This window comes from Tasmannia lanceolata, unplaced genomic scaffold (assembly GCF_043159265.1).
Source record: "Tasmannia lanceolata isolate RefF3 unplaced genomic scaffold, GAP_Taslan_0.1 ptg000002l, whole genome shotgun sequence".
NCBI classification, from domain to species: domain Eukaryota; kingdom Viridiplantae; phylum Streptophyta; class Magnoliopsida; order Canellales; family Winteraceae; genus Tasmannia; species Tasmannia lanceolata.
This window is the reverse complement of record NW_027518679.1, coordinates 55,845,873-55,865,519: the sequence shown is the minus strand read 5'-3', so window position 1 is coordinate 55,865,519 and position 19,647 is coordinate 55,845,873. Positions and strand designations below refer to the sequence as shown.

Genomic DNA, 19,647 nt, shown 5'->3' with positions numbered 1-19,647 from the left:
ATTCGCGCTTTCGATCCCGTTTCGATTCCCGCTCTGGCAACCTTGAGTGGGACCACATGTGCCACTTGTTTCCCAAGTGGGCAACACGTTCAGGGGAGTGTTAAAAGTATAAAAGAGAAATAATGCCTTTCTCCAACAAGCTTAAGCTTTTGGAGAAGTTGTTAAGTTAACAAATCCAATAGCAAAACTATATGGATATGGTCCAATCAAAGTTCCAGATACTGTGGAGAATAAAATACTTTTGGAATGAGATTAAGGAGCTAATGCAGGATCTTTTTCCAACCATATCTCACATTTATCGGGAGGCAAACGGAGTAGCTGACACTTTGGCCAACGAGGGGTGTTTTACTCAAGATAACAGGCAGTACTACAAATGGAGGGATCTTCCCACAGTAGTGAGAGGAGCAAGAAGATGTGATAAATTGGCCTTACCTCATCTGAGGGTGATAGTTTTTCCTTGATCACATTTCGAAATATGTTTAGCGTAGATCTGTTTTAGGTTAGTTTTGGGTCCGTCTTGATGGATTCCTCAAAACCAGTGTATCGATCTTTTGAGTATTTATAAAAATTTCAGGTCCACCCTGGGGCCTTAGTGCACAATTACGGGTTTTTAAAAAAAAAAAAAAAAACTGCATACATGATAGACATTTTCTCCATGCTAATATAGACATCCGACTTATGCTTGTAAACAATGGAAAAAAGATGTTCACGACCTGCAATAAAATAAAAATGCTTGATTTTATTATAAGAGTAATGTTTGGCTACACAAAATAAATAATACAAGACACCACCAAAGAAACTGCTGATGGGGTGCTGTTTGCTCTTTTCATAGATATGAAAGACTGTTCTTTGGCCTTTGTAGGAGCTTATTTGGTCATAATAATTGTGATGCATGTAAATAAATATTTGAAAGGAAGAATTCTCTACATTTCAGTCAGTCCTTATTCTTCGAATATGCGGTTGTGACATGTCGAGTCGCAAGGATAAGGACAATCAATCTTCTGAAAGGGACTTCTCTCATAAAACCAGTCTCCAACTGCCTTTGCAATTGGCTGTAAACACAGAGATGATGCAAATTAGAAGGCATGATAGCAAGACCATGAAAAATAAAATATATGAAATTGACAAGAAGACCATTTTTGTGTTCAAGTACAAATGCTACCTGGTTGAATTAACAGAAGACTTGATTTACTTGCTATAAAAATGGATAAAAAAACCTATGGTATTTAAGGAAAAATGAAACCAGTGCCAATGCATTTAAACATAGAAATATATCCATGCAATGAAGGTTCATGGGACAAAGTCCAATGGTTAAGGGAAAGACAAGGAAAAGAACCCAAAATTTATTAGGATGAGCTTGGAGAAAACAAAATGTGCACCCACTAGAACGAAGAATAAAATAATGCTTCGTCCGTATAAAATATGAGGAGTTTTTTCATCATTTTCTAAAGTGAAAAATGCTCGCTTTTTAAATTTAAAGCCAAAGCATGTTATATACATACTCTGTAATATGCTTTTAGTGAAAACAAGAAATCAGAAGACTAGCCCTTAGGAGCTTACCGTCTTATCAAGCACAGGAGAGTCGGATCTTAGCCATGTCTCCTGCACCTCAGTTTGGCAGTGAGCATAACATGAGTTTATGAACAACCCTTTATCCGATGAGCTTCCCTGTCTCAGTGCCTGTAGAAACTCTGTCCTGTAACCTGTTATGGCACTAGCCTATTTCATTAATAAAGAAAAAGATATATAGACAGTGGCCTGAACAAAAGAAAAAGTTGTATGCATTGACGTAGCACGGTAACAACCGTCGTGCACTCAGATCAAATAACATTCAGTTGTACTTTTTTTTTTTCATTTTTTCATAGATATTTGCTGTTCAATAAAGTCTAATAAGGTGAGGTAGAGGATTTTTTTGGTAGGTATGCTGAGACTGCACCTCTGACCTCAAGGTTGGCAAACAAAGCCTTGATCAGCTGAGCTAGAGGCTCAACCCAAATAGATCTAAGATCTTAAGAGCCTGCCGGGTAGGGTTGGTAGAGGATTAAGGCCCAAATACCTTCTCTTTAGTTATTTAACATTGGGTGGTGGAGAATTTTGTCGATTATCCAATAAAAATGCACCATACCTTGCAACATTAGATTATACTTCATCTTATTTCTGTAATTTATGCCGTTATAGTCATCCTCTAATCCTCCGAACTGTTTTAGTTTTCCTCCTAAAGCTATGTATGTTAACAATGATACACATTCTATTCTTTCTATGTACTCTTACATACACACTTGCATGGTGTATATACGTCATTGGGTTTGATATTGTGTTGTATATAACTGTATCAATATATATGCATTTAGGTTAGATTACTTATATGCCCATTAGTTTTATGTCCAACATATCAAGTCATTTGCTTTACATGATGGTGTATATATAGGAGGAGACAGGTCATGTGAGCCCTGACTTGAACATTGTTTGAAATTTCCACCAAATGGTCCAAATTCGATATAAATTACTAGGTCCCAATGACTCAATTAATGCCAACAAATATAAATTATGAGGTCTCAGATATAATTGTACAAGTTCTTCTAACCAATTGTTATGAACCCGAATTGATTCGCAACATGATTGATCATCTTAGAGGGAAGGTCAGCCTCTTGATCCACGTCGACGGAAGGATCAATCCTCCTTTGTGCACAAAGACACACTTTCTAGAATAATATTCTTCATTCCTTTATTAAAAAAAAGACACTGTTTACATGTTAAATATATAGAAAAAACCCAGCCACTTATCATTTCCTCTAAAACTCATACCCTAGCTAATCTAGACAACCCTCATCCAAGAATCCTACCCATACCAAAAAACAAATAAAGCAAATCTCTAAAATCTAAACTGATTTACTCCAGGTCAAGTGGGACTGTGGGACCCATATAAGCATGTAACACAAATTTATCTTTCTCATTAATTTAGAGTTAGATGCATCTTTTTGCAGTATTTCATTTATATAAACAATCTTTTGGACTCACATGTTTGAAAAGCTGCTCATATGTGGAAAAGTATTCAGTTAAGACAAAAATTTCGAATTTTTTTTAGAGTAATGACCTTCCATGGTTTCAAGTTGACTGGTGGAGCATTTCTTTATATCAAGCTTGCAGTCATGCCAATGCCCATGTGGATCAGCAACGCCCGGTGCCAAAATGTTCTTTATCTGGAAATGGGTAACACTTCAAAGTTAACAACTGTTAGATATGAAAGTTTCACTGTATAGTTTTAGTTACGTCACAGTAGATCTGTCCAAAATAAAATACTAGGTTGATATGTCTTCATTACTATCATTAGAAGTCAATGGATCACAGCCGCATGGTCAGCATAAATATTTTACTAACATATATATCAAGCAGGAAGGGAAATGGAGAATTCATCAATAATTTGAGATGAAGAGTGCATAAACAAAAACATCAAACAAAAAAGGTAAAATCTGTAACCCTTTTGGTGCGGGACTCCATGGCTGGATCAAGAGATAGATCTGAAGACTTTTCACTAATGGTATTCATAGTAGAAAGAAGTACTGGTTCTTTTGGTACATAAGATAATGGGATTTAATCAATAGGAAAAGCATATTGATAGGGTTATATTAAATCTTTTTGGAATGGACTTTAAGGGTCAGTTTAGAGAGACCATATTTATTATTAATTGCACTTTTCAGTGTAGACATAGTTATATTTTTAGGGTACATCATTCATGAACTATGGAAATGATTCAAAAGGTCCTATGGAAGTTAACTAGAGACGCAAACTCACTCATGCCAACACAAATCTTGTCATTACAGATGAAGCAAATTGGCAAAGCGAGCACCAAATAAAACGATGCTCTATCTTTATTTCTACGAGTTGTTTGTGTTAAGTTCATGTGTTTGTATTTATCTAGTTTAGAAAAGCTAAAGAAATTACAAATGCCAGATCAAAACCGGCTGATATTAACTCTGTGCATGCTTCAACAAACTACGTGCAATCTAACAGCTATTCTATATCACATATAAGGTGTTTCTCTCCTACTCGAGCCATCTTAGAATTCCTTGAATAGAATTTTTTTTTCCAAGTATTTGCAAATGAAGACATCTTAATCTGTTTATGTTAGAAATGATAGATAAATTACATAGTTTGAGTAAGGTTCATGCATAAGCATGTCCTGGTAACAACTTCACTAATGACGGTCTTGTAATTGATAGATATAAGCTAGTTATTAGGGCTGTCAATCATTATGAAATAGAAAAGGGATGAACTGTGGGTGTTATGTACTCTCTCTCACATACACACACAAACACACATGAGATTGCAAGTTTTACAGTATAAACGAACTGAGAGTTAAAATTCATAAGCAGGTTTATAAGCAACGCCCAAGAAAAATACTACCTGCCATGAATCATATGCTGCATTTACAATAAAAAGTGGGGTGCGGATTTGTTGTGCCACATTTTGTGGGAAGAAGCACTGCATTCATATTCAAACTTGTTAGTAGGATGGCTAGATAATGCTCAAGTTGGAATTTGAGAAAAAATAAATTACTTACCAAACCCGGATTCAATTTTGATGTGCAAGATGAAGGCAAATTCTTTGCTGATCCCTGTAATATATTATTTTGATACATCAATGAAAGCATTGAGACTTAACAGAGGGAAACCAATTTAGCAGGATTAAAAAATTCTTTCATAAGGAGAGAAACATACATGTGTAGTCACAACATCATCATAGTAGTCTTGTATGTGTGTTGCTCCAGAAACATCATTCCTGTCGGATGCACTACTAGTTATAAACTAATAAAGATAAACTCTATATCCTATTGTCTGCTGGTTTATCTTCTAAATGCAATAATTAATTGCATTGATAAAGTTATTGAGTTGCAAAAATCAAGAACCAGATATGAGCTTACGCATTGATAAAATAGCCAGCATCTGAAAGGCATTTTACTTTGGTACCCGCAGGTACAAGATCACGAAAATTATCACAATGAAGTATGGATGTCAATCCACCAGCTGAACAGCCTGAGAGAATAGCCTGTAACCATTTTTCAAGTTATTAAGCACTGGTTTTTGGATGAATAAATGAAAAGAATTTTGGAAGGGAGCATACATTTTCAGCATTGCTCATCCCTTTTGCTAATAGATCCTTGATGATAGCAAGAAAAACCCTTGCTCCTCTAAAGTGAAGATTGGTAGACTGGTCAGATACCCCAAGTAGAAAGCATTGTCAATAAACAATTATTTTAGGTTTCATACATAAAATTGAAGCAATAGTTACAATTGCTACAATTTCAGATGCATGGTCAAAGAACTAAAATTACTTCTAAGGAATCACATATATAAAAAGACTCACAGGATCTACATTCTCCACATCTCCAGTAAATGATGATCCATCACAGTAGCGAACCTTGATCCTGTTCCAGTTATAGAAGTCTGGAAATTGCAGTTGAGAGAATATGTTTTACAAGAAAAAGGTTAGTTATTGATTTGGAGTAAAATAGTGTAGAATCAGAACAGGATTAAACTTCAAGTCCTAGAATGCAAGAGGACAAATGATTTCCTTTATTGTATTTAAAATTGAGCATCTTCAAAGAAGAACAATATTTGCAGAGAGTCTTCTGCAACCCGTCACCCAAAAGTTTTCCTTTTTTAACAATTGTCTAAAGTTGATTGTCACTGGTGCATTCAACAGTTAATTCTAGGTAAAAGAAAGAGAGGAGTGAATTTGATAGGTGCCTCCCATCATCCGTGTTTTCTTAGCATCACTTTTAAGCAGAGACAAGAAGGAATTGTTTGAAAAGATGGTGAGAGAAAACGAACAACCCCAGCAAAAATTTGGAAAAGACATTTGCTTTTTTATGATCTATTTGTGCAATGAAACCATAGACTACTGATGTTGAATCAAATGATGATTATTAGTTGAATTAACTGATAGTTTGTGTTGGTTGATCGTCAGGAATCATTTCGTAACCCTGGAAGAATCATCCTTTCAAACCTTAAAATGGATATACATGAAACATGAGAAAAATCTTTTCGAAACTTAAAATGGATATTCATGAAAAATGAGAATCATCCTTTCAAACCTTAAAAAGGGTATACATGAATTTTTTTTTGCATTTATGGTTTCTTTAACACAACCAATTCTTTCATATGCTATTATTGGCACCAAAGACTATAACAGGAAGATTTTTTTTATCATGGAGCAAAACAAATCATAGGTGGCTGTCCTATTATTCCTACCCGGATTAAATTGTTGCTTGTTGCTTAAAATCCCAGAAAATGCAAGTTGCTTCACCATTTGATCGGAGGAACCTAAACGGTTGGTTTTGCGTATGAGACACGTAGTAACATTGTTGCACCAAGCTCCTCCCTGAGAAGAGAGAATAGATAAATTTTGAATCTAATAATTAAGTCAATAAACTAAGAATGAATACAACAAAGAAATGAGAAACAACTATTCAATTTTCAGGACAATTAAAAACAACTAGGAGCATGCTAATCCAGAGGTGTATTCCACAGTGACTTTTTAAGGTGTTAAATTGGTTTAGGCGATCCAATGGTTCAGGATCAAAACATGTAAAAATCAGTAACAATTAAACAACCAAACTATTAATCAAGCATGTTGTGATTTCAATGGCAATTCACAGCTTAAGGTGGTTTAATGGCTCTGAAATTTCAACGTGTCCACATAACTTTCAATTACAAGGACTTACAAAATTCTGTGATTGATCACATACTATCCATAGGTCAACATCTTTTAGCTACAGAATAAGAATTTCGCATATGGTTGTAATCTAGATAAAATCGAACATTCTATCTCACAGACGGAATCGCGATGCAGAATTACACGGAAATATTTGATGTTTAAAACCTATTATGTCTTTTCAGTACAAAAAATGGACAACATATTCCATAGATGTATCTAATCTAGAAAAATTTACAACTTCCTCGAAGAGCCTAATAGATAAAATTGGAAACTACAGGTTGGAGCTGAGTAATTTAAATATGCCCTGTGCTATTTGAACTAGTGCTAAATACTCATTCTTTTTTTTCCATAGGTTCTTCATAAGTTAAAAAACGAAATGACCGACCTCAACATGAACCAGCCAATTATTTATCCCCGATCCAAAACCCTTATCCATATGATAAGCTGGTGGGCTTCCATCCAAGCAAACTGCACAAAATTTCAAATTTTAACCATAAGTAATGAGAGTATCAAACTAAAAGCCCGGAACTTATAAGATTAGAAAAGAAATGAATATCAGTTTCCATGTTCTTAAAAAAGGACTCAATTTAAAAGTTCATGAAAATGCAACTAAACAAAATCCAAATGAAAGAGAGTCAATCAATGAAAAAAGGGCACCTCCTCCTGTTGCTACAGCACTTTCGACATATGTAATTGGGACATAGAATCCATCTGCCTTCAGAGTTATGACCACCCATGCTAGAACAACTAACCATCTGCACACTCTGCCATCTACCATTCTGAAAAATTGCATCAAATCAAAACAGGGGCAAATTCCCCATATACTTTTTTAAGACCATATCTAAATTCAATGATATATACTGTGTTTTATTACGAAAACAGACAATAAAGATTGCTGAATCACTGCTATACAGAAGTAGCAATTGAGAGTTACACAAATTATCTAGAAAATCTATTAAATTGAATATCATGCCAAAGAAGATAGATGATTGATTTCAGAGCACTTTTTTCTGAAAGAACCATTGAAATATAACTCCTCTCCCTTCCACCCTGTTCTTTCATATTCTTCAAGAGCTCTCCCAACATCCTTGCAAATTGAACCTTTTTTTCTTTATTTTTTTGGTGGGTGCAACATCTATAGGACCCTAGTTTTTTATTCACAAGAGTATCAGAGAAATAAAACAGCTTTTCAGGAGAAAAGTCTGAAATCTCCAGCAATGCCAACAAACCATTTTAGTGATATGCAGATCAAACATTTTCAGAATAATAGGACCGACAGTTTTTTTTTTTTTTTTGGTGAATTGTGACCAACAGATCATGAATTTCTGAAACATCAGACCCTGTTCTCCCCACTAGATGTAAATCTCCAACAAAATAAAATCCTAACTGAACTCTACCAAATCTTAACCTGCCTAAAAATCCCCTTCAATTTATCCATAAACACATTCAGAACCACATTTGAGTAACCCAAAGACATTTATTTCCTTTGCAACTAAAAGCATTACACTCTACTCTTTTCAATTCAAAATATCCAAAAAAAAACCAAAACTAACCCATTTCCAAAAAAGAACATACTACGTTGGCCAATAAAATACCAAACAAAAAAAAAATGAAGAAAACACACACATACATTCTACTAAAATTTCCTTGATTTAACATATCCAAAAGATACCAACTTCTCATTAATGAAAAATAGTTAAAAAATTGTACCAAAATCATAGATTCTCCAAAGCCTACCTGCAAATCACAAGTTAGCCTCTCTTCCTAGGATCTGAGGCCAAAACCAGTCCAATTTCTGAGTGCAATAGTTCTACTAAAACAAATTATGATAAGAAGAGTGATAAAATCGACACACAGAAAAATTCAAAGGAATGGAGATGTAGAAGAAATGAAAAACCCTTCAAATCTATGGAAATTAAAAAGAAAGAAGGAAAAAAAAAAAGCCACCCACAGCTCACACTACAGAACCCAAGATAGGAAGACACTGATTCACTTTGGTCCGTAACCATTTCTTTTTTATAAACACAACATTAAGTTAGGCACGAGTGGTAATATAATTTTATATTCAAGCGTGCATTCGTTTGATTAGTGAATCTATGGTGAGATTACGATTATTGAAATTCTCACATCTTATTCTCGTTGATCAAAATTTAACACGTCTTGACCAATGCATGGGAAAAGAGTGGCAGGATTTGTTAGAGGCATCCATCAATGACACGTGTCGTGTAAGTATTTGCTACGTGGGATCACGCCTTTGAAGGGCTTAGATAAGGTGAAGGATAGATTTGATTGGACTTGATTTTTCTCAGAGCGTCTAGATTCTTAAGTTTTATGAAAGGTACTGATATCCGCACAACTATAAGTTGTTATTGACGCTTACCAGCTTGCTTTACTTTTTGTGATGCCTTCTCTTTTACCGAGAAGCAAAGTGAGTAGTGCCATAATCAAAAGATGGTAGTGAGAATATCACTATTTTAGCAATATAATCCCAAACCAGGAGATAGACTGCGGTAAGTGGGGTTTTGAAGGGTATTTGAAAGTGAAAATGGCAAAAAGATAAGGGGTTCTTAAGCTCATTCCTAAAAGTTTACTTATTGGACCCACTTGAGCCTCGTGTAATTAGATTGTAACCGTTGATCCGAATGGCAATCATAAGTCCGGCCAAATGCCATTGAAGACACCTTGGCCGATCATCCTAGGCCCTTGATCTATCAGTTTTGTTTAGGGTTTGGCTAAGAAAAGCTAAAACAATGATTGAATGTACCTTCAGGCTTAGTCATTCTCGTTTTGAAATTAAGACATATATATGGGTCTTCACAGGACAGATGATCCCAACCATCAGATCAATTTTCATTACTAGGGGCGGTCTGGATACAAGGATTATATAATGCATGATTGTAAAATCCTCGGCTGTCTGGATACGAGGATTTTATAATTCATCCAGAATTTTACAAGCCATATAAAACCTGGATTGTACATTTTCAGGATTGTAAATTCAAGTTTTAGCTTCTAAAATCCAGGTTTTAGCTTGCAAAATTAAGATTTTACAATGCTAGATTATAAAATCCATGTACCCAAAGAAAGGTTAAAGAAATGGAAATATCTTTGAAGACTAGCATAATTTTCGACACATGGACCCATCGTCGCAATCAGGTTGATAAATATACTTAGCCATCTATCAAGTTCAAGGGGACCTTCAATTTGTGATAATAATCTTCTAAATTAACTATAATCATATCATTTTCATCTTGGAAGAGGTAAAATTTTCCCAAGAAAAAAATTCCCAACAAAATGTTTTTCTTACAATCCAAACAGGGCCTATGATTCTATCTACATAGAGCTGTAATTTATAATGATATCCCTTAAATTTATAAATTCCCTATGAATAGGGGGAGCAAAAATAAAACCTAAGAAAAAAAATTCCTCGCTAAAAGCTTTCCTTGCAATCCAAACAGGGCCTAAAGAAAATAAGGTCAAGAATCAACAATGGGTGTGAACGGATTTCGTACAAGGAAATTCCATTGATGAGAAAAAGAGAAGCCAGCTGGGTTACGATAGAAAATGTGCCCCTAAGTCATTAATAACGGACGTTGGCTTGCTAAAATTAATGTTCTTCATGTGGGCCCTCTTGCATGTGAAAGAAGTGCTTTTGGATCTTCTTAGTCGGCCGCTGATTGGATTGGAATCAACCCAATCAACTATGACACATGTTGTGTTTAGAGTTTACAAACTTCAATTTTTTGGACCCTAATACACTTTATTTCTGTCGGTGAAAATGATATTTCAAGCATTTTCTTGTGGATATATACACTACTGCCTTAGCTTCTTCTCCCCGTCTATTACAATTTGTTTATGCTTTAACCGTGTTTTAGGTAATGCTAACCGGGGGTGTCAACGGAGCCACCTATGTCTCAGTCACATTCCATTCAAATCCCTTATCGGAGTGTTCTTCGGATCCTACATCCCGTGTGATGGTCACGATTCATTTCAAATCGGACCGTCCATTGGAGAATCCTAGTAGGTCCTACTTATGTTGTGCACAATTAAAATGCTAAAATGAAGTTAGAATGTTCCGCTTTCCTTTGGTGAAAGTACCTGGGTTACGACCTTGCTCAACGGGCTTCACACAAAAAATAATTTTTGTGTTTTGAAAAGATCCGGACTGCACCATCCTGTTTTCTTGATCTAAAGTGTTAAATCACTGGCGAAAAAATAGATATTTTCTTTGTCGAGAGGAGTTGGAGGTTCTGTTTTTATTAGGGGTTGAGTTTTGGAAAGTGGAAATTGAAGAAAATGTTTTTCGCTGGGTAAATGATATTTTCACCCCCTTTTTGTCTTTGGGCCACAGCACTTCTACTCTTTTTAGTAAGGGTGTCAATTTGGGCTCGGGCTCGGAAGCTAGCTTGAGCTCAGCTCAAATCCTTAACAAGCCACTACAAGAAAAGTGACATTCACCGACGGTCATGACCGTCGGTGTATATGCCACTGAATGTCGGTGTAATTTACACCGACACTTTTACTTAACGTCACTAATACTACCGTGCCTAAAGGTATTTACCGACGTTTATTTCAAAGCGTCGGTGTAACCATTTATACCGGGCTAGCCGAGCCCGAGCTAGGCCAAGCTCGGCTCAGCTCGGCTCGTTAAGGATTTAATAAATTTAAATACATATATTATATATTAATATTAATATAGACACTAAAAGGGTTGTCTAGGGAGTGAAAGTTGGAGGCAAAATATGTCACTTCTTTTTTGGAATCCCATTTGTTGCTTGGACTGTCCCCCACCTCCGGCGCGGTGTAAAAAATAGTCAAATTACACTAGATAGGGCCATCCAGGAAGATGAGGGGGTGTGAATATATCTTAGCACTTTATATAACCCGAGCTCGGTAAGGCTCGTGAGCCGAGCCCGACCCAAGCTCTTGAGCTTAACGAGCCGAGCCAAGCTGGGCCAAGATTGGCTCGGCTTGGCTCGGCTCGTTTACACGCCTACTTTTTAGAGCAGAAGTGGTGTGGCCCGAGGACGAAAAGGTGGTGAAAATATCACTTCGCTTTTCACTGGGAGAATCGAAAGCAATTTCAAATGCTTTGCTCTAATGCACGTTTGTACGGGTCTGCCCAATCTATAATACAGACTACACCTCTTTCTTTACTTTGTTGTTACTTTTCTTTCCATAGAAAATTTTTATTGGAAAATTTTATCAATGGATGGATAGCATGCGTGGGGCCATCAATTTACAACACATATTTTGATAAGGTAAAGCCCAAAATTTTAACCCATGCATAGCATGGGTAGGGCCTGCCATATCTAACCGAACCCACGCATATGGTGGGGGCCCACAATCTCCACCCATACATAGTGGGGTCCACCCACTATAAGAAATTTTGGTATTAGCGACCCACTGAATTGGGTCGCTAATACTAAAAATATCATCGCTAATAGTAATAGTGACCATTTTTTTGGATCGCTGCATGGTCGCTAATTCGAGCGTCGCTAATAGTCTTTAGCGACCCAATTTAATATGAGACCCAGTTTAATATGAGAGTCGCTAAATGTTACCCATTAGCGACTCGTCAAACCGTTGCTATTGACAACATACAACCGTAGCTAAAGGTTTGTAGGCAACCCAATCAAGCATTAGCGACGGTCCGCGCGGTCGCTAATATATATTTATAACGACGAAATATGATGGTCGCTAATAGTGATTATTAGCAATGAGAATAAATTCGCGATGCTAAATCTATATTAGCGGCCAACATTTTGGGTCGCTTTTAATCCATTTATTTTTGTAGCAACCAACTTACGTTGGTCGCAAATACTATCTTCAACGTATACATGTTCTAGTAGCGACCAGCGTAATTGGGTCGCGAATACTATTTCACCATATATAAGCACTTTCTGCGACCAAATTAATTGGGTTGCTAATACTTAATTTTAAGATTTTTTTTGGGAAATTTTATTTTATTATCCTGTTGCACCTGCACCTGTACAATATATATATACTAGTAAAAAACTCGTGCGATGCACGGGCCGACAAAGAACTGTACGGACCACGTCATAGGTTGATCCAAACCGTCCATGTGATGGAACACAACATAAATAGGTTGTGCCCCAAAAATCATTTACATAGGCTGATCCTAGCCCTCCAATCTATAGATGTTTCCATAATTCCTCTTAAATCGGATGGTTAAGATCACCCTATAGATTTTGTATTAAAAAACCAACGGACCACGTCATAGGTTGATCCAAACCGTCCATGTGATGGAACACAACATAAATAGGTTGTGCCCCAAAAATCATTTCCATAGGCCGATCCTAGCCCTCCAATCTATAGATGTTTCCATAATTCCTCTTATCTTAAATCGGATGGTCAAGATCACCCTATAGTTTTTTAATTAAAAAACCATAAAGGAGGGGCGTAAGATCGAAATTATATGGCTTTAATGGGTGCCTTTGTTAAAAGCATAAAGGAGGGGGTAGGATTGAAATTATATGATTTAATGGGTGCCTTTGTTAAAAGCATAAAGAGGGGGGGGGGGTAGGATTGAAATTATATGAGTTGAATGGGTGCATTTGTTCAAAAAAGTCAAAAAATATGACGTGTAATTCTCATGTGATTTTAAAAAAAATGGAAAAAACTCTCTTATTTTCATCCCAGCTTATTGTATTAGATATCATAACTTAAATAAATACCTAAAGTCATAAGTCATAACAACCATTCAATATTAAAATTAAAATGACATATAAATCAAAACTTACAAAAATATCCATACTCATTACATACGTTCAATATTAAAGTAAAAATTTAAGTGTAGCCATTTCCATACACCCAACACACTTTAAAACTAAAAAAATGAACTATCATGTATACTACTACTCATCCTCCTCTCCTTCAACATCTTCTCCATCATCATCTTCATTGTCATCATCTTCTCCATCATCGACATTTTCTCCTTGCCGAGTTGTTGGCTACAAAATAAATGCAAGGAATGAGGAATGAATTATTTTCAGAGAGAGTTCAATTAAGAGTGAGTAGTGTACAGAGTAGTTTTTTTAAAGAAAGTTAAATTGAAATAAGAACCACATATATGATAACCATAAGTCATCAAGAAAATATACAATTAAACATACATCTATGTTTTCGAACAAATACCTGTACAATTCCCATTGATTGTAATATGGCATGCACCTGAGCTGAGCCTGTACCTGAGTCTGCATCTCGTCCCTCATTGCTTGCATTCCTTTATTCATCTCGGCCTTCATTGCTTCCATTTCGGACTCAATCCTTTGTCGCTTACTCTGGGTGCAGGTAGTTCGTTGCGACCCAAAACCTAATGAAGCTTTAGGGCCCGATCCTAACTCGAGAACCCTACCATGTTTAGGCCGCCCCACTACCTGAAGGAATGCCTGCCTATCAAGCTCAATGTCATTGGCATCACCCTCAGACACCGGACTAGCACTAGCCTTGATTCTCTGCATTTCTTCCTAAATAAAAGTAAAGATAAGTTACATCAACTATGAAATTAGCTAATACACGGATATAATATATATATATATATATATATATATATATATATATATATATTTATTAACTATGCATAATTCACTTAACAATAAGTATACTTATGTGCATAGTACGCGTCCCTTCATTAACCCATGATTTTTTTTTTGGAATTGAAGTGTGTGTCCTTCCACACATCAGTGAAAAACTTTCCTTGTTGCTCAGCCTGTAAAAATAAAACAATGTTTTATTTCACAAAAATATGTTCATTGTTTATAAAAAAGAAAAAGAAACATGAATAATGAAGTATGGATACCAAATCTCGATGGTAAGCAAAATTTCTTGTCCCAGCTGTGTGTGGAGTGGGTCCCTTCTCACGGTTTAACTTATTCGTTGTACTAGTCTCTTTGAACTTGTCACTTATCCATTTGCGAACCATTGCAGCACAATGCACATTTGCCCAATCGGGAGGGTGCGCTGTACGATCTGCCAAAGACTCGTATTTTTCAAAACAACTATTGCATGCACGGGACATCGCATCTTTAACCTTCGTTGGCATTGTTAGATTCCACGCATCACGCACATCGTTTTCTGTTACTTCTGACAAAAAAAAGAACTTCTCCTTGCTCAAACATCACATTTTTGTCTTCATCAGGTATTTCTTTCCATGTGACATATGGGCCTCTAAGGTGCCTCTAAAATATACATGTCATCTCTCGTGCGCATGATGGGCCTCTAAGGTGCCTCTTAAATATACATGTCATCTCTCGTGCGCATGATTTGTTCAAGAACCTGAGATGAACCCAACATCAGAGGTTAAAACATATCTTTTTTTTATAAATGAGATTCAAAACATATCATTCAATTACATAAGTTACAGTTAACAAACAAAATAAAAGAGCAATACACACACACACGCACACACACACACACACACACACACACACACACCACACACACACACATATATATATATATATATAAGTTAAAATTATTTACCTCCTATCTTTGCTCATAACCAACTCTGGTGTTGAACCGGGAGCCTTTCCCTTCCCCGAACCTCTACCTTTCTTCTTTTGCGGCGGCACAGAACCTTTTCCCATTGTTAAAGGGCGATGATATTGTCACCCCCCCTGCGTACTCATTCGCCCCCCTTATTAATGCTTTTTGACGTCAAATCAAGCCAAAAGGGGAGCGAATGCGTAATTTAGGGGGGGTGACAATATCATCGCCCTTGTTAAAATAGCAAACGAGTTAAATTACATTCAGAGAAAAAAAAACAAGCTTAACAATTCTGTTTTTTTAGCTTACTTGTGTTTATCATCTAAAAGTAATTTAATCCGTTTTCTAGAAAAAGAAATAAATCTGTTTTTTATAAGTAACATTAGACAACTATTATTTACCGTCAGGAGTAGAACCGGATGCCTCTAAAGGCTCGAAATGTGCATGAGCGGAAGCATCGAGAGTGCAATTAGCATTTGCATCTGAGGACCCAGTAATTTCTTCTGGCGAGGTTAAGGGGGTGGGTGTACTAGATGGCGGAGGCCTAACAATGGTAGTGGTGGTAGTAGTAGTACGTGGAGACATAGAAGTAGTAGCTGGACATCTCACCTTCCGTTTAGCTGGGGTCTTAGCATTCCTTAGGAACATTGTGTCTGCAACTAATGAAATGTGATAGTTGTTAAATATAAATAAACTGCATTAATAATGAAATAAATAATATTGAAGTATAAAGTTAATAACAGCAGTTGATGATTTTTCAGATGTAGCTAAGATGAGGATTTATGTGGCACCCACTTACACATAACAACGATTACATTTATTCAAATAGTTGGATAAATTTACTGCATGAAAACTACATATCCACCTCAAATTTAAATTCACAAACAAGAGCTAAATGATTCATAAACTAAAACAAGAAAATAAAATCAAAATACCCATATGTACAGTATGCTAAGTAGAACCAATTCACCGTATATATATATATATATATATATATATATATATATATATATATATATATATATATATACACACATACATGTGCAATACTGACAATTAATCCAATAACATGTCATCAATCTCATCATTAATAGAGTCATTTTCGCCATTACTATCATTAATGAAGTCATTTTCGCTCTCACTATCATCATTTTCATGCGTTAAAACATCAATGTCATCATCAACAACTTGTTCTTCCACATCATTTCTACTCCAAGTGACCTCATCATCATCGTTTTCTCCAGATAAGTCAATTGAAGGCAACACATCTGGCTCATCCTCTTGGTATGGCTCATCATCTTCCACTTGAGAAGATTCCGCATAATTTGGAGGCAAATCATAAACGCTTTTTGGTTTTGACTGAATAACTGCACTCCACTTCTGGTCTTTTATTCCTTTTGCATAAAAAACTTGTGTAACCTGTGATGATAGCACGAAAGGCTCATCAGCATACATTGCTTGTGAAGTATTGACAGTTATGATACCATGTCGATCCCTCTTAACGCTGCGGCCTGGAATAGCATTCCACCAATCACATTTAAAAAGAAGTACGCGATTCCCTTCTAAATAATGAAGTTCAACCACATCTATAAGTTGTCCATAATAGACTACTTCCTCGCCAGTATCAGATTCTGCTTTTACCGTCACACCACTATTTTGGGTTTGTTTGTCCCTCTCATAGTCCTTGGTGTGAAATCGAAAACCGCCAAGATCACATGCCTTATAACATGATACATACTTATTGGGACCTCGAGCTAGTGAAAGCATATGATTATCAACCTCTCATGTCCCACCTCTGTACAACTACGTAACCTATTCAAACATGATAAGAAAAGATTAATACCTATATGAAATACTACATGCATGGCCTAATATATACAGCACGATGCACACTTACACGATCTTCAAACCAGTTAATGAACAATTTTTTATGTCTCTCATCAACATTCTCTGTCCTGACTTTCCTCCCACGTTGTTGTTGTTGTTGTTGGAGTATGTCCTTGTGTTCTCTGCATATTAAATTTTGTAATTCAATATAATGCAACATACATGCATATACACATGTTGAATATGTATATATTAAATCTAATGTATTAGTCTTACTGAACAAATCCCGCAGCCTCCTCACAATTTTCTAGAATGTAAAGTCTCGCGGCCTTATACTCCTCGTTGCTTAGTTCGCGCGGTGTTGATTTCCTAAAACCACGACAACTGTCCTCTAGAGTTTACCACACCGCCATCGCAACAAAAAAATCACTTTTTGCGACCAAGTATTAGCTACTACAAACATACCGTCGCTGATACAACTATCAGCGACCCATATTTTGAGCCATCGCAACAAAAAAATTATCTTTTTAATTTTTAGAGACTACTCTAGAAAATGGGTCGCAATTACTACTATTAGCGACTCCTTTTTAATTGGGTCGCTAAAAGACGGTAGCTAATACTACAAGAATTTCTTGTAGTGACCATTCATACTATGTTCTGATACTGTGGTTCCAAATCCAGTCAAACCCATACTTGGGGTGACCCACGATGTGGATCTCACGCGATATTCACCTGAGCCCATGCATAGGATGGGCCCACAATTTGACACCTCATGTTTTGATGGGGTGGCGCCCATCATTTTTACACCGATGTTGGGCTTGGAATGCCACTAGGAGTCTTCTACAAGGTTGGATCTTTCCAAAATAAATCTGGGAAGTATAGGATTTAGATTTAGATTTAGATCAAAAGCGGGGATTCACGCCACCAAAATGAGCAAACCATTGGGAATAAAGTTTGGGATGAATTGAAATAAATAATTATGAAGTCCTCAAAAAAAAATAGGAGGATTCATCCCATATCGTATTTCTAATCTATATAATCAATAAAATATTCTCTCCCAGTTTCTATTTATCATAACATCATGCTGAATTAGAACTCTTTCCTAAAATAATGGCCCCACCATATGCATGGGTTTGCGTAAAGATTGTGGGCACACCAGATTAAGTGTAATATGGCAGCCCCCACCCAGATAAAATGGTGGCCCCATTGATGCTGGAGCATCTTGCAAGATTGCTCAGATCAATGGCCACAATTATCAAGCCCTTAATCGAGCTGCCCAGGACCATCAGATCCACACTCGGATAATCAAGATTGCCGGTCCGATCGAAACAAGGGCAGAAGAGTACCCTCCTAATGCCGAGCCTTCGATTGATCAAAGATCGGAGTGACAATGAAACCGACGGTAGAATATTACACTTTGAAGATTTACTTTAATTTTAGGAAACATGGCAATAGCTGTAATTTTCATTCTTTCTTTGGGTCACCTAGTTAATAGAAGTTTTAAATATGAGGGCAAGGTTTATGAGGTATCGCGCAGCCTCAGCAACCCACTATATAAATACACCATCTCCATGTAGTTTGAGTCATCCAACCCATTCATTCTATATGACATCACACAGATAGGGTGTTCCTAAAAAACCATCTCCATACCATAATCCTAACCATTCGATCTATAAGAGCCTAATTTCTAGCTATCCATTTTAAAACCTCCACAAATCATAACCCTAACCATAACCTATAGAATGAATGGGTTGGATGAGTCAAACAACTATGGGAGATGGTGTATTTAGTGGGTTGCTCAGGGTGAGCGATACATCAGAAACCTTTTCCCTTTTAAATATTTAGAGTTGGAATTGGACGATTAGTTTTTTTAGTCCTTGTTGCAATAGCATAATTATTCTTGGACGTCCAAAATAAAGAAAAATGCTAGACTTTTGGTGGAGATGATCGGTCCACTCATGGGCGTAAAATGGTGAGTCGCAACATATGCAAACATGAGCTGTAAAATGGTGGGCAAACATGAGCTGTAAAATGGTGGGGCTATGAATGGATGTAAAAGGATAGACCGCGCCTATTTAAAACATCTGTGATAAATTGATGGCCCCACCCATGCTATGCATGATATGTAAACAACATTGACTATAGGCAAAATTCTTGTAAAAAAATTTCATTGAAAAAGTTTTCCAATAAAAAGTTTCTGTGGAAAGAAAAAGAAAAACAAAAGGAAAGAAACAGGTCTACTATATATCACAGATGGCGCAGCCACGAGCAAACATGCATAAGAGCAAAGCCCGTGGAAGTGATTAGGAAAGATTTTTTTTATTAATTAGCTGCGGCTATTTAAGGGTTAAATAGATATTAGAAATTGCCTTCAAATCTCACACTTTTAGAAACTCAACAAAGAAGTATCTATTTTTTTTCACTATTGATTTAACTCATCATATCATGGAAAAGCAGAATAGAGCAATCGAGATCTTTTCCAAACATGGAAATAAACCTCCCTTATGCATGACTACTCTTCTCTGTCGAGTGTCCATAAATTCACAAGAACCCAAATCGCCATTCAATTCCTTCTCCTCATCTCTCTATTCCACAACC

At 36.4% G+C, this 19,647-nt stretch overlaps 1 protein-coding gene across 2 annotated transcripts; it reads right to left on the bottom strand.

The window, feature by feature from the left end:
• Positions 1-719: 719 nt before the first annotated feature.
• LOC143879809 (pectin acetylesterase 8-like) lies at positions 720-8,742 on the bottom strand. Of its 2 annotated transcripts, XM_077382416.1 has the most exons (14): positions 8,669-8,742; positions 8,455-8,527; positions 7,375-7,496; positions 7,103-7,185; positions 6,252-6,381; positions 5,365-5,444; positions 5,122-5,208; positions 4,922-5,046; positions 4,719-4,779; positions 4,562-4,615; positions 4,405-4,482; positions 3,095-3,200; positions 1,561-1,703; positions 720-1,052 (listed from the first exon to the last, which is right to left on the bottom strand). In XM_077382416.1, exons 3-14 carry the CDS (start codon positions 7,493-7,495, stop codon positions 942-944), a joined length of 1,179 nt encoding a protein of 392 aa, XP_077238531.1. In that variant the 5' UTR covers position 7,496; positions 8,455-8,527; positions 8,669-8,742; the 3' UTR covers positions 720-941. The 2 variants fall into 2 exon arrangements, with proteins under 2 accessions (XP_077238531.1, XP_077238522.1); XM_077382407.1 differs by having other exon boundaries at positions 8,455-8,717.
• Positions 8,743-19,647: the final 10,905 nt, after the last annotated feature.